This window comes from Thermobia domestica, chromosome 9, assembly GCF_964235325.1.
Source record: "Thermobia domestica chromosome 9, izTheDome1.hap1.1, whole genome shotgun sequence".
NCBI lineage: Eukaryota > Metazoa > Arthropoda > Insecta > Zygentoma > Lepismatidae > Thermobia > Thermobia domestica.
Genome location: NC_137462.1, coordinates 243,518,164 through 243,533,914, shown reverse-complemented (window position 1 = coordinate 243,533,914; position 15,751 = coordinate 243,518,164). Strand labels below are relative to the sequence as shown.

Below are 15,751 nucleotides of genomic sequence, written 5' to 3'. Positions count from 1 at the left end.
TTCTTATTTGAACAATGTTTGGGTTTTCGTGGGTTGTCAGTCAGTCTCATAAAAAAAATTAAAAAATAAAAAAGTATTATCATCATTCGTTTGCTTGGTACTTAGAAGATGTCAAAAGGCTGGTATCACGGAACAAAAAATACGTACGAGCTCCCTCGTGGATATACTGGTTAGCGTACGTGCCTTCTTTGTGGAGACACAGCTTCGATACTAGGTGGTGCTTCTGTGGTTCGGATACCACATTAAACTCTAGCTCAACGTGTCAATGCTACTAAACTCCATGTCAACTAACCAATTAAATCAACCCACAAGAATTACATCATTACACAAGTACTATTAAGATAATCTAGTAAGAATATTACGTAAGCTATTTTGTCTCTACTTGATAAGAAATTCTGTATAAATTACTCACAATATACATCAGAGTTAAAAGCAACTTTGAAAATAATCAATTTCATGATATGAATACTTTAATTTGCTTTCACAAGAGATACGGCGGTAAAGGTATCCTAAATCCATGATTATTCTATCAATCTCAGAATTATATTAACCATAATATGTGCTTCTCTATTGATGATCTGTTAGAATCGCTTAGCATCTTTCCCACATGTTAACAGCCCCACTGCTTTTAAGTCTGTCTGGTGACGAACAGACAACCTTTCTCCCGCAATCTATCAATACGGCCATTCTGAAACTTGGACAGCTGTTTAACAGCGTCATTTAAGTATGCTGAATCCACTCCAAAAGTACACCACTCATTTTGTGCTAAAGTTGGTTCCGCTTGTGGCCAAGACAATGGCAATATTAACGACTTCGGTAACAATTCTCTATTGGCATAACCTTTCAACTCTGCCAATAACATTGCAGCTGAAGTTCACAGTTTACCACGAAAAGTCCAAGGTACTTGCGCAGTGAGGAATGTGTTGATGCGTCGCCGAAAAGACGCTCTGCTTACGAAACCACAAATGACACAGAGAGACAATGGAGTCACTGTCATGTACAACACTTCTGAAAATGTGCTGCATTCTCCGATGAAAACAGTTTCCCAATTACCACACAGCAGTCGACAGTGGGTGTGAAAATGATCGATAGACCACGATCCACCACAATTTCACCATCCTGGGGTGAAACACGCCCGTGTCGTAGTGTAAGGTGCAACTTGGAAAGATGGGCATGTCAGTGTAACATCCCACGATTTTGCCCTTTAGGCTAAGGGAGATAATGATTAAAGCAAGTGAATCATGATGGAAAAATTGGTTGAATGAAAATATGGGAGGAAACAGGAGTATCCCGAGAAAACCCAGGACACAATGCTGTCCACCACAAACTTATTTGGCTGGGGATTGAACCAGAGATCTCACACACCAGAGATAAGCGACCTACCATTGAGAGTATTCAGATTTAATGTGATGGGCACATCAATCTTGCAAAATACTTCAAGGTACTGGATAATGGATTGCTACCTAAAGTTCCAGATCTTGTGTTTTTCCCGTAAGCTTTACGTTTTTCTGGCACGTTATCCTTTTTTGTTTTCCCCGTAAAATGATTTCTCCCCCCTTTTTTGTTATAAATATAAGAAACGATAATCCTGGACATTTTAAAAATGTTTTCATAAATTAGTGCTTTTTTTTTTTTTTTTTTTTTTTTTTTTTTTTGCTTTCCTTTTAATAGCAAGAATAGTTTTCTCACACACTAGGTTCCGTTTTTATCTCATATCTAGTCGACATCCCAACCTAAGTTTAATAATAATACTAATAGATTTTAGCATCTTAGCCTTCATCTATCAACACCGTCTCGATTATATCTGATATGATTTTGATTTCATTTGATTTTACCGTCCCTTTTAGGAGCGAGGCTATGAGACATGGACTTACAGCTTCCACACATGATCTCCCATCGGAAATCGAACTCGGGTCTCCCACGCCAAAGGCGTGTACGTAATCCGCTTATCCACAAAGGAAAATTGAGAATCCCGTAGTTTCGTCTGATTATGATATAATGTCAGGAACAGTAACTTCTATGAACTAATAAGAGCAGCAATCAATGTTATGAATTTCGATATGTCCTGAAGGAATAAGAAAAAAGGATGTGGGACTATTAAGAGATACAAAGCTGTCATTAAAATGCAATTAAAAAACAACCAAGATCTGTGAAATATACTTGGTTAGTTGATTGGATTTAAGTTTAGCATCCCTTTCAGCAGTGAGGCTATATGAGACGCGGACTTAACAGTTTAACGTGCGATCCGAACCATATGAGCTCCCACCGGGAATTATATTTTTGCGTGTGTTTTATATATTGCAATTATTTTTAAAGAAACTGTCCCAGTTTTCAATTAAAATTACTTAATGTTACTATAAGAAACCACATATGGGTTTGTTAAATGTAGTAAGTTCTGAACACATTCTGTATCAATTCTTCCATCCCCCCCCCCTAAAAATCGTGAAATAATCTCTCTCTCTCTCTCTCTCTCTCTCTCTCTGCCTCCCTGAAAAATCTTGCAACTCTACTGTTACCTTCCTTTGAAACGGGCAAACTCTCCCAAGACTTCACGCAATTAACCGATGACGGGAGACCATGTCATTGGGCAAAGCTGACAACCCGCTCGAATAGATAAAAATGTGCTTCAGACTCTACCATGGCCTAGACAACAGTTCTATAGAAAATGTTTAGCATTTCTTTCGACTAAAATTACACAAATAACTACAAAATCCGGCAAATCTCTCACGAATGGTACCAACTGTTACCGATAGCTTACTGGATTCCACGTCAAGTAACGGTGAAGCTTTAAATGTTGCCAAAGGCGACTCCACCAAGTATTGACACCAGAATCAAGAATAGTTAGTTTCTATTATGTTCTATTTTTTTGGAGTGTCTATTTACTTACGTATGTCAGGGAAGCATAACTAACTTTTCCCGCTTCAATAATGAAAGAAATATGGGTTGTTGAAGTAAATCCAACTAGGGAGTACGAAAATAAATCGTAGTTAACCGAAAATTAATATTTCAGGAACGAAAACATACTATGCATATGCCAAAATAAGTATATTGGAAAGCTAATATTTCTCAGAGAACATACGATTTCTTATTGTAAGCACGCTCATGTTAACAAAATTTAGTCATAGCAAGAAGCATATCTACGAGAAGTTTCCTTACCTGAATTTGAAGTTACTTTGGTACTATTATCCCCTGGTTCTTGTTTGGACGAAGGTGGTATAACTCCCATTCTTGCTTCCGCTATCAATTTTCTAGCTCGTTCCCTTAACTGTTGTTGTCTTTCATCTTCTGCCTAAAAAGAAATACAAATACAATTATTATATCCTACTTCAGGTCACCGAAACTATATTTCTCTGTAGTTACTTTTGTTGATTTAGCTCAGTGATGACCAAATGGCGGGATCAGGTAGGATCCGCCTCATGAATAAACATGTATGATTGGTTCTTAAGTATACAGTATATAACAGAAATAGCATTGCCTGGAATCATAATATACCTGAAACAAAGTTACCTGACTTTCAACTGTGAAAATATTTTCTTTAACCTTTTTTCTACTAAACCCATTCCGGTAAAGGTAAGGATATTGGTACAGAACCCGATTTTTAGACAAATGCACATTTCATAAAGTTACATTCCAATATTCCAAGCTCAGGCCCTAATTGGCCCAGATATATAAAACAAGAAACAATACGCAAAACAAAATGAAGATTCATAAAATGCATGACTTACGCACATACATCGATCCATTGCCTCACAGAAGGATAAAGGAATATGGCCTCGAGTATGGTTATTTTGGCATGACTTCGCTATCACTGATTTATATGAAATTTATAATCATATATTTGCCCACATTATTACTCTTCAACTCATTAATATTCGCTATTGAATGTATATAATTACACATAAGCTGAAGTAGCTTAAAAATCCAATATATTATGGATATTTGTATTATATACTTCAGCAAACTTACAGGCGATTTTATAGTTCGATGATACATCTCGTTATATTATGTTGATAAGTAACTACTTACATACCGTTCGCTGCCATAAGTCAACATACAAACTTGGAATTATTAACAGACAAATCAATATTAATTAGTACATTTTTAAACTAATTTTCCTTTTCTTTTTCTTCTAGTTAGTGCCAAATTTAAAGGCACTTTTGCCCTAAAGCTGGTTATACAAAAATATTATCCAAACGTTAAGCTGGAAATGCACAAACATTATACAAACGTCATTGTTGTAAATTGTCTATTTCCCATTAAAAATAAATAATATAGCTTTATGTCTTTTTATTCCATATATAATGGAAAGTTCTGGACTGCAAAGTATAAATATTACAAACTGATGTGTACCTTGTTATCGAAAAATATTTTCATAGTCTCTAACAAAAAAATACATTCAAATTACTGCGGTTTCTTTTGTTGCTCTTAGTGGCTAGCTTTTAGATACTTTTAAAAGGGGCTAGAGTAGAAAATTTGTAGTAGCAGTTCAAGAACATTTTAAATATTGAGAGAGAATTAAATGTACACAAATGCCAATTTGTTTTAAAGTTCATTGAATAACGGTCCGCGTTGAATTTATTATGATTTTTCGATATCTGAGTGTTAAGTGTACTATATATATATATATATATATATATATATCGTCAAAGAACTAATTTCTAATTAGAGATCATCTATGTAAAAAGTGATCTGAAAGCTCTACGGAAAGAAATGTACACTTTGAATGTACTATTCTCTGCTAAGGTCTTCCTACTTACCTTAGGTCTTTTATATAATGTACAATGTGCACATAATCAAAAGTTAAAAAGTTTGCCTGTTGTGTAAGTTCAGAATTTAATTACAGTCTACGGTCAATAGCATTTATTCGTTCAAGAAGAAACTGTATTTGCGAATCAACTGAATAGAGTATCATTAACGTCTCTAAATTGTTTTACCTGAGGGTTTTACAAGATGTGTATGGGTTTTTACAGCGATTGAAAATTATACTTGCAAGTAAAGGAGACAATAGGTTATTCATAATTAAACTATCATGTCGTTGATAAAATTTGCTTTTAGACTGAAGGCAATTAGTCTTAAAACAACTAAGCAATAATTTCGTTATTTCTGTGGATTCAAAGTTAGATCTATGATTGACTAAAACTAAAATTGAATACATTTTAATAGCCTAGTTAATCGGAGTGTGAGAATATATGTCAGCGTCATGAACAGAAACTATAACAATCTTGTAAACAATGAACAAATAAATCTGTGTTTCAGTATCGAAACTATTCTTGACAATTAAAGAAAGGCTGAAATTCAAAGGTTTAATTATTTAGACAACCACTTTAAGAGTACACATGGACACGGACTTTAAACTGATATAATAAAATGTAAAAGGAGACCAGGTTTATGTACGTTACGAAATCCAGAAAGTTTAGAATTGATCAATTTTCTAACATTTATATCGAAATATGGGAACCTAAATAAAATATGTCTTAGGATACCTACAGCAAACTTTCGACAGATACAAATAACAACTTCACTTTGTAACGATCAGTAGACTGTGTAGATATCATCCATTATATATTTGGTAACCTTACGTTTCTACTTCGTCATTTTAAATAACATTTTTCGTATGAATTCTGGTAATACTTTCTCCTTTTCTAAGATAATAGATGTGAAAAGGAAAATGAAATAAAATCTATTTTACGACGCACTCTTATACAATGCAAGCTACGAATAATTAGCGAAATGATTGTGAAACAATTGGTGAAATGAAAATGTGCACCAGAACGAGAGAACCCCTAGAAAACCCAGAATACGATGTTGTCCACCACAAACTCACCTGGTCTGAACCGAATCGCATCAGACGTGCGCGTCTATCACTGAGCTACCATGCCCCCTTGGCGATTCAATGTTACGGGGATTATACAGGGTAAAAAAATGAAATGAAATCTTTACGTCCCACGGTTATGCCGGTTAGGCTAAAGGAGACGGTGATGATGAATAATGAATGAAAATGGTGGAATGAAGAAAGTGGGGGAAACGGGAGAACCTCGAGAAAACCCACGCATACGGTGTTTGTCCACCACAAAGTTCACTTGGCGGGGGCTGAGATCGAACCCGGGACCCCCAGCACCAGAGGTGAACGCTCTACCATTGAGCCACCGCGACCCCATTATACAGGGTATTACATAAATTTGTCAATATTTTGGGGACAAATTCCTCACATCAAAATAAGAAAAAAAAGTTCATATAGACTTGTGCTTAAAAGTGTATAGTTTCGGAGTTATACAGGGTGTGGCTAAAAGACTGGACCGGGCTAGACATTTGAGAAATTTCATTCCGTTGCAGATTTGGAAAAGTAGCTTTACCGTTGGACTTCTCTTCAAACAAGGATGTTGTTAAGTATGTCACATGACCATGTTGCCATTTAAAATAAACAAGCAGATTCCAATATGGGCCACCAAGACGGCGGACGGCAACATTAACCACGTCATACTGTTTCCTCCTCCCACCAATATTGATCCCAATTGACTTCGGATCGACCGCACTTACAGTTTCTTAAATATTTAGCCTGGTCCAGACTTTTGGTCACACTCTGTATAACTTCGAAACTATCTACTTTTGAGCACAGATCCATATGAACTTTTTTTTCTTATTTTGATGTAAGGAATCTGTTTCAAAAATATTGTGACACCCTGTATATCAGATGAAACCACGATACTGTAAGAACATTAGCCTTTCTGTAATGTGTTTCAGACATTCAGAAATGCATATTGTCTTAAGACTGCACTAACTTCTTACATCTAAAACAGAAAGATCCATCCTTAACATCCTTGTATTTATTTTAACACAAACGGTTTCAAGGCTTCGCTGGCTCAATCTTCAGTGCGTTGTATTACATGACAGGACTCTTCACTCCGTATAAACACATCTCATATAAACAAATAAATAATTAATAAAATTAACATTTTATTCAACACTTTCAAATAACGTAGGACAAAAGAAGTTCAAATGTTTCTTTGACGAGAAAAACATAACGAAAGTAGAACAATGTTTGTTGTTTAATGTCCTTGATATAAGCTCCAATTTTATTTTTGATTATTAAATGTCAAAACGTTGCAAGTCTCACACTTTTGATTTTTTTTTTTTTTTTTTTTTTTACCATTCTTTTCAGAAACAATATCTCGAAAGGCAAAAACAAAAGCTTTAATTCAGCAACTCTTTTTCTTTCTTTGCACAATTACCGGAACAAGATTATGAATTAGATTTGCTTATCTTATAAATCGTAGTGTTTGAGAAAACACAATACTTTTTGTATAAATCCGAGTTATAATAAGAACATAGAAACACTAATCTTAGACAATAACTTAAGTGTTTTTATAATTCTTCCATTTTTTGTATAAATTCCAAACTTGTCCAAGTTTAAAAGGTCCTTAGGAAGAACGAATCAAAAATACTTTGATAAAAAGGCCTTGTGTCCATCTTAAACACAAACTAAATACAACTTTCTTACAAGGCTGTCTATAATCTTTATTATAAATTAACTAGAAATGTTACGGAATGGACATATATATTGAATTCTAATGAAAAGTGATTCCTGATTGGTAGAGATAACAAATGATGTAATGTTATTTATGATTTCAGTTGTAGTAGTAGTCTGAAGAACAAAGTGATATACTTCCGAAACTGTAATATTTCTAGTTAATTTATAATAAAGATTATAGAAAGCCTTATGAGAAAGTTGTATTTAATTTGTGTTCAAAAATACTTCTATTAATTTGAAAAGCACTCTGGTATAATACTTTAACATTTACTAGTGATGATTAGATTCGTGTAAAAATCTTGAGGCCTGAAGTGACCTGATCATTCCCTTTCTGAGTCCCTTATATATTTTTAAATTCTTGTTGAAAGTCTTTTGGTCATGGCTATATGTGATTGGAAACTAAAGCATGTGTCCTTACTCGAGCTATGTTTTCACAGAGTGAAAGAAGAATTTCTTCATTGTGTTATAAGTTCAGCAGTGTAACGGAATACTGCACATGAAGAAGGAACGAGCGAAGCCTTGACATTGTGTTAAAATAAACAAAGGATACTATTGTCTTTTAAATACTGAAAATGCATGCTATACCATCGCTCTAAATAACTTCTTATAAAGGGTGTTTTTAAGAGGCGGAGAACTTTATGTTAAAATAAAACACGGACAAATGTTTTTAATACCCATGAAATTGACTTTATTTGATAGATCATTTTGTGGCATTGTTTGAATATTTCGAACATGTGGCCACCGCGGCTGGCGCGTACATGGTGTAATCTGGAGGTCCAATTTTCACACACTCTTCGCAGTAAATCAGACTGTATTTCGGCAATAACGCGTCGAATGTTGGCTTCCAAGAGCTCAACTGTTTCTGCTTTCTCGGCGTAGATATGCGATTACATATCCCCAGATAAAATAACCTAATGGAGTCGAATCAAACGAACGAGGTGGCCAGTTAACAGGTTCATTTTGTCCAGGTTCATCCCGATGAGGTTGTCGAATTGAACCATGGTTTTCAAAATAAATTTGCACAATTTGTAAACGTTGCTCCGGTGTGAGGCTATTCACGATAAATTGGCAAACCAAACTGTCAAAACAATCGAGAACTGTAATATCAGCTGTCACAGAAAACTGTGTTGCCAGTTTAAAGTTCTCCACCTGTTAAAAAAAAAAAAAGAAAAAGAAAAAAGAAAAAGAAAGAAAGAAAACACTTTAAATTTAAGATTCAATTATGCAAGATACGCGCCTTTGGCGTAGGAGACCCGGGTTCGATTCCGGGCGGGAGCTCATGTAGTTTGGATTCCAAGTTAATCAGTAGGTCCACGTCTCATATAGTCTCGCTGCTGAACGGGACGTAAAACTCAAAATCAATCAATCAATTATGCAAGAATGAGACTCGGTATTTTGAAAAGGAACATCACATACACTATAACTGTACAACACATTAGAAAATGGACGAAAAGTTTCAAATTTTATAACCACCTGTTGTGTTTCAATTGACATTTCACGAACACGAGTTTCAAAATACTCATTAGTGAAGACTAAATCCACACTGATAGTTTTCAATCAACATCAAATTTATTGTCATCGCTGCCAAAATTTCCCCCTTGCTTTCGGCATACCGAAAATAAAATAAAACCTTAAATATGAAAATTCTGTTGAACCAGGCGCGCACCCAGAAATTTTTGTTGGAGGTCCACGCTTTGGGGGGACTACGTCTATGTAGTATTGATCAGCTATTATTCTGCATCCGAAAAGACGATAAGTAATTGTAAAATAATATATTTTCAGCAAAAAAATGATAGAACTAGAATGTATTTTATAAGAGAAAGAGTACAGATGAAGTGTAAAATCAAACTTTCATGCTACATCAATCATTTCCCTGTTAAACAATGATAGTTTTATTCAGAAAGTGTACAAATATATATTGCGTTAGAAAGTTTTGGGGGACGGACTCGGTGGCCCCCCACTCCTAGGTGCGCCTCTGGCTCAAACATACGACAACGCATGAAACGAAATTCCGAAGTAACAATTACCTTCTAGAAAGAACCTTTAACTCATACCAAAGGTTTGGAGTAAGATTATTATCCGAAGTAGCTAAGAAGATAAAAGAAACAGAACTACAAATGAATAACATTCCACAAACACAAACGAAAGAAACAAAATGATTCTTTGAGGAAATGAAGGTAACAAAAAACACAAGAAACAACTTACGGAAATAATAATAAGAGAAAAAAACACAACATCGAAGCAAGTAACATACCTGTCCTGGAGACTTGGCTTGTTGGCTACTTCCTCTAACAGCCGCCTCTCTCCTAGCCTGCTCTAATAACTGCCGTGCTCGTTCTCGCAATTCATCATGCCGTGTTAGGATGTGCTGTCAAATATTACAAGTGTATAAAAGAACTCTCACACAATTACATGCATTTTGAAACAAAAACAATCATTTTTATATATTTATACATTAAAACAATGTACGCACACTTTCACACTTCCAGTCAAATATGGATCTCTTTAGCGGCAAATAACACAATGTTTATATACAATTGGTTACTTTGGTAATTATATAAATCTCAACGATCAACAATATAGGTACTAACAATGTTAAAAAAAAAAAAAAAAAAAAAAAATCTCAAATGGAAAGAAGGAAAATGGGAAACTATATTACCATCATAAACTCGTTTATACAACAATGAGTATTCGGGAATTCTAAAAAGAGAGATAAACATGCTAATGCAGTCAGTGTCTATGTATGCTGTCTCATTTAAGTTTACTTAATTAAGGCTTAGCTAAATTCAACTGATTTTATATTGAAATTATTAAAATACTAATTTCATCTTCACACTTGCAGGAACTTGTACGTTATGATAATTCTTCACTTTATTCACTTACATTGTAGGTTAGTATTTACATATGTTCGATCATTTAAGATTACAATTATCATCTTTTACTTATACTAAGATGATGTTCTGACCTTTAGCCTATATAACTAATATCAAACAACCGTTTTTGGGACAGAATAATAAAGGAAGCCATAGCTATCTCACGGGAAAGGAACGGTCTCAATACAGACAATGTGTTTCAACTCAGCCTTATCTGGCTGACCCCTTTTCAGGAACAAAAACACACATTCAACAAAGCCATTTCTCGTAGTCACAACAACAGTCAATCAGGAGCCAGCATCTCTCAGCCAATCAGAAGCCAATTACATAGCTCCCATTCATAGCTCTGCCCCTAAGTCGTCACTATATATACATGCTTACGTCTCTTCATTACAATCCCAGAAGACGAATGCGATGTCTGCATTCGAAACGTCGGATGTCAATACCTTCACTTGGCTGACAGCCCGAGAAGACTTACTAAAATCACGTCGCCAGGAAAAATTCAATTGTTTCGTTAGAAGAAAGTATATTAAATTTGACTACAGAAGGCAAAGTTGAATGATACTACTGCAAATAAAACACTGAATAACTTCGTCTAAAGCACTGAACGGAACTATAAAATACCAATGCAGCAATTTTAATTCCATGTATAATTAACCTTGAAATCCTACGTAAAATGTCAACAAATTATACCTTATGACCAGATATATATTGACAACGTAGTTTTTGCAGAAGTAGTCATAACGAAAGAAATACGATCTCTCGTTTAGTATGCCCACCTGGTTTAGTTTTACTAGATAATAACATCCAATTTAAACACCATACTCACCACCAACTTCTTATATATATTCAGTATCACTCAAACTGTGTTTAGAAAATTCAATCTTAACTGTGTTTCGTGCATCTCAAGCTAGTTTTATATATAATGTAAATTATAACGTTACCACAAAATTACTATATTCTTTCCATGTCAATGACTTATACCATGATATCCTCATAAAAACTTTCTTTTTATGATTACGTGCTGATTTCAAAGTATTTACAAGTATTTTATAAAATAAGCAAGAAATGAGTCCTGCGATAAAATTCCATAAATTAAAAGAATTATCACCGATCAAAATTAAAACTAAAGTTTGATATATCATACTACATACAAGAACTTAAAGAAATACCGAGTCTACTCCTCTCTGTACAAGTACTAAATTTTACGTAAACATTTTTGCTCACATTATTTCTGACTATTTTACTGTATGGTTATGAAAGTTCTACTTAATTTCATGGAACTGAGGAAAATATTTTGAACTAAAAGACACAACAAACGGGTGTTAGAAGTTACATACGATACAACTAATAAATAAATATACTTGTAATAAAAAATAAAAAAAAAATCGGGACGTCGTTTTCATGGGGGGGGGGGGGGACGCATTTTCTCAATTCACTGACGTCTACAATTTAATGTCTCTTTTCAGTACCGAGAAATCAACTTCCTGAAGTGGAGCAGAACATCTACTTTGGGTTTTCTCTGAGGCTTAGTACCCCAGCTGGAAATCGAACCTGCTACCATGTGCACTAAAGGTATGTATATTAGTCATTAGCAATTCGAACTTAAGGCTTCTTGACTGCATAACAGGAACACATATCATTCATCCACTCTTACTCATAGATATTCTATTAAGGCTCTAGATAAATATTTTAGTTTACCTTCACGAAAGTACAATATTAATGCAAGTTTCACCTCCTCCTACGTGAAACAGTAATTGTCTTCAAATAATTATCAGAGTCAAGAAATACCCAAATTATTTGAACATAATCCTGATACTGCTGATATTGCACGGTGTTTTCTGACATTTAATCAAATTAGGGTCAAAAGGGAAAAGGGCATATTACTTTCTGCCCATCACTCACTTATTTTCCTTAATAGCGCACAGAAAACATAAAAAGATGGGAGACACAACTCCAGTGCATTTTCTTTCTTCTACGGAACCCCAGAGATATGGGGAAAATGCCTTTAAAAATTAGACTACTAGAATATTCTAAGACTACTGAGTAACAACCATCTTACACAATTCCGAATTCCTCTTTACAACTACAGCAGCAGTCGAATAACCGTTTACTAGACTACACAGTCACATAAATCATCACCCATTGTCAATCAATCGCTGAAAGATCTCTCTAACCCTACGCCATAATAGAGTCTATAATGCCTTGAATGCATAAACAAAATAGTTTGTTAAAACTAATTTAAAGCCAGTTTACTTTTAACACATTCTGGCATGGCAATATCCTTTCCAAAAATTGCCATATTGCTCATAATCAGTGAATTAATTAAACATAAAACAAAAAGACTACGTTGAAAGCCTGTTAAAAGAGCCATATTGTCATATTATAACATGTTCTTCTCTCGTATTGATCAATAGTCTCAAACTTTAGGACTTCAAATAGCTCAAAATTCATTGCTATTGAAACATGCTCTTGGATTCTTTCCTGTACCAATCACGACTGTTGCCACCGACTTCTCTAAGATATTGTTTAGACTATCCTTTCAACATTTCTCTCTTGGGACTCATCACAGGCCTCTTTCTTAAATGCTTCCCGATTACAACCCTACATACCCTGATTATATTTACAATAAGAACACCGTATCCTACCCACGTTAAACGTCTCGATCTTACTATCAGTATATTTGAGGACGAAAGCTAAGCACTGTACAACTTTTTTCATTTAACTTGTTTGTTCGTTCACTTTTGTACCAAATATTTTCCTCAAATCCTTAGCCTATGTTTTCTCTGAGTTAGAAACAAGATTTTATATTCATTAATCATAACACAACAATTACACTTTAAAAACTCAGTTTAAAAGTTTTTGCAATAATAACCACGACAAGAAGCTTGGAGAACAAAATAATGGAATGCATTTCCTGCAATTAACCTAGTATTTATTCTGTAACACACAAAGTGTGAAAAAGTAACTGACTGGACCGGGATCTCTGGCATACCGTGTCGATGCGTTAACCATTACACCCCCCAGTCCGCTTTCCAGAACAGCCATTCATTCTCTTACTCTCGGGGTCGGTGTTCTCATCTCGGATCATATGGGTTTCATCACAAACGTTTGCTGTATTCATATACCGATCACCTTATGACGATTGTGATTTCATATATACAGGGTGTCTACTAAAATTCCAAAATTAAATTTCGTGACTTTTTCGTGACCTTTTCTTTACCAAACCATAAAGTTTCGAGATTCAAAAACTAAGAACAGTACCTACATTCTTTAGCACTTATCCAGGCTGCTTCTCGGAGCGATAAAAACTTGGTGTCTTCTCACAGTTGAATAAACTGGTTAGATGCGTGGGTGATTTTGGCGATGCGATGCGATTTGCATCGCCACCTCTTAATGATGCCAGCTGAAGGACAATCTCAAGAGCGAATTTAGGTGCGAATTAGGCAGAATTTTCATGTATGCGCTTTGTTTGCGATTTGGTAGTCTAAACTTGACCATAGACATTTTTGGCGGTGAATTTTGACGTTTTATAGAACAAAATATTAAATTCTCTACTTATATTTGTACAGATGGAAAAAAAATCGTGACCCAAAAGCTAAATTTCGTGACTGTTTCTTGACTTTCGTGACCGTTTTCTGATTTCATGACTTTCGTGACTTTCGTGACCGATAGACACCCTGTATATACTAATGGAAAGAGGAAACAACTGACTTTTTACACACCAGATCCTCTATAAGTGCTAATTCTATAATACACAAAGAATAAAAAGGTGACTGACTGGATCGGGACGCGAACCCGGGGTCACTTTTTCACTTTTTTGTGTGTTATAGAATTCGCACCTAGAGAGGATCTGGTGCGTAAAAAATTGGTTGTTTCCTCCGTTCATTAGCATATAGTATTTATTCCTTTGTAAAACTTTTTTTTCAAGTTACTCTAAAAATAGTTACTTTTAATGTTTAAATTACTACTAACCCCAACAAAAGTCATACCCAGGAATGTACTGATATTAACAAGTGAATACACATATACAGTAACGCCTATTTATCTTGCAAGCAAAGTATAAGCTCAAAAACTTAGTAAGTTCGCTTATTAATAAGAGACAGCATACTAAGATACTGACCAAATCATCTACCTACCTTTACACAGCAGAAAAGAGTACCGAAGACTAGAGCTGGTTAACTAAACACTCAAAATTATTAACAGGCAATCAAATTTTTAGTTATAACTACTTGTATAAGATAATAAAGAAATTACGTAAAACTTAGAATGAGGATAAAAGAACAGAGAATCTCTACACATAGCAGCAAAATAATTAAATAAACTAAAGTGAAACAGGTATGTACTCCTATTGTTCTAAAATTCGCACTTAATTATTGAAGTATGGGTCCACCACGCGTTTTCGTTTATGATTTTTACCAGATTCAAGTTAATCCCTCCATGAAACTTACACTTACATGTTGTGATTTAAAAAAGAAAGAAAAAAATCCCTTTAAAATATGCTACAGGAACATTATGTGGTTGACGCATGTACTCTCTGTGCGTGTAATTCCAGGTTCGATTGGCAGTGGAAGAACGATTAGGGAGTTCTGGGCTTTCGGCATCTATGGTAATTTAGCCCGTCACGTATGAGGAATAGCGTCCCTCAGCGAGCACACAATCCGAGGAAAGGGAAGAAAGAAAGGATTGGGTAAGGAAGAAGAGGCCTGGGACCTATAAGTTAGGTACCACCCTGGCATTTGCTTGGTGTAAATCAGAAAAAGCCAGGAAAAGCCTTTTACAATTATTTCGGCCGAGTGCCCCCACCGGGGATGGAGCCCGGGACCGCTCGCACCGAAGGCGAGAGCGTTAGCGACTACAGTACGTGGGGCCACCAGTGTGAGAACGATTCGGATAAAAGCTTGAGTAGGAACAGGATTCTAGTTCAGCAGTAGATGCCATCTCGCATTAGCTTCGCTGCTTAGAAGCGAGTTAGATTACAATTAATCAACTAATGATATTATCAAATATGAAAAATAAAAATAAATAACTACAACACTTATGTGCAGAAAATGGTCATTTTCAATTTTTGTACATCGCTACAGTTTGCTTATTTGAGGTAAAGATAATAATAATAATAATAATATGAGGAATAAATAAATAAGTTAATTATTTGCCTTTATCTATTAAATTGTACGTCAGTCTCCTATCCAGGTGGATGGACGTCATACTAAACTTGCAAAGGAATCATGAAATGTTTCAATCGGATTCTCTCTCTTCCTAGAGTTGCCTCGAATGTGAAAATAGTGAAGTATTTCAAAACAATACTAGTATCTCTATAACTGACTGCATATTATTATCTTGCTTTTAG

The 15,751-nt window shown here is 35.0% G+C and overlaps 1 protein-coding gene across 4 annotated transcripts in view; it reads right to left on the bottom strand.

The window, feature by feature from the left end:
* LOC145660638 (EH domain-binding protein 1-like) overlaps window positions 1-15,751 on the bottom strand; it is a 150,127-nt gene that overhangs the window by 33,750 nt on the left and 100,626 nt on the right. For 3 of the 4 annotated variants that reach the window (XM_081725923.1, XM_081725926.1, XM_081725925.1), the window contains exons 15-16: window positions 9,783-9,896; window positions 3,157-3,289 (exon numbers count right to left, since the gene is read on the bottom strand). In XM_081725923.1, coding sequence (XP_081582049.1) covers window positions 3,157-3,289; window positions 9,783-9,896 — 247 coding nt within the window. The remainder of the gene's footprint in view (window positions 1-3,156; window positions 3,290-9,782; window positions 9,897-15,751) is intronic. The other variant, XM_081725927.1, reaches the window with a different exon arrangement.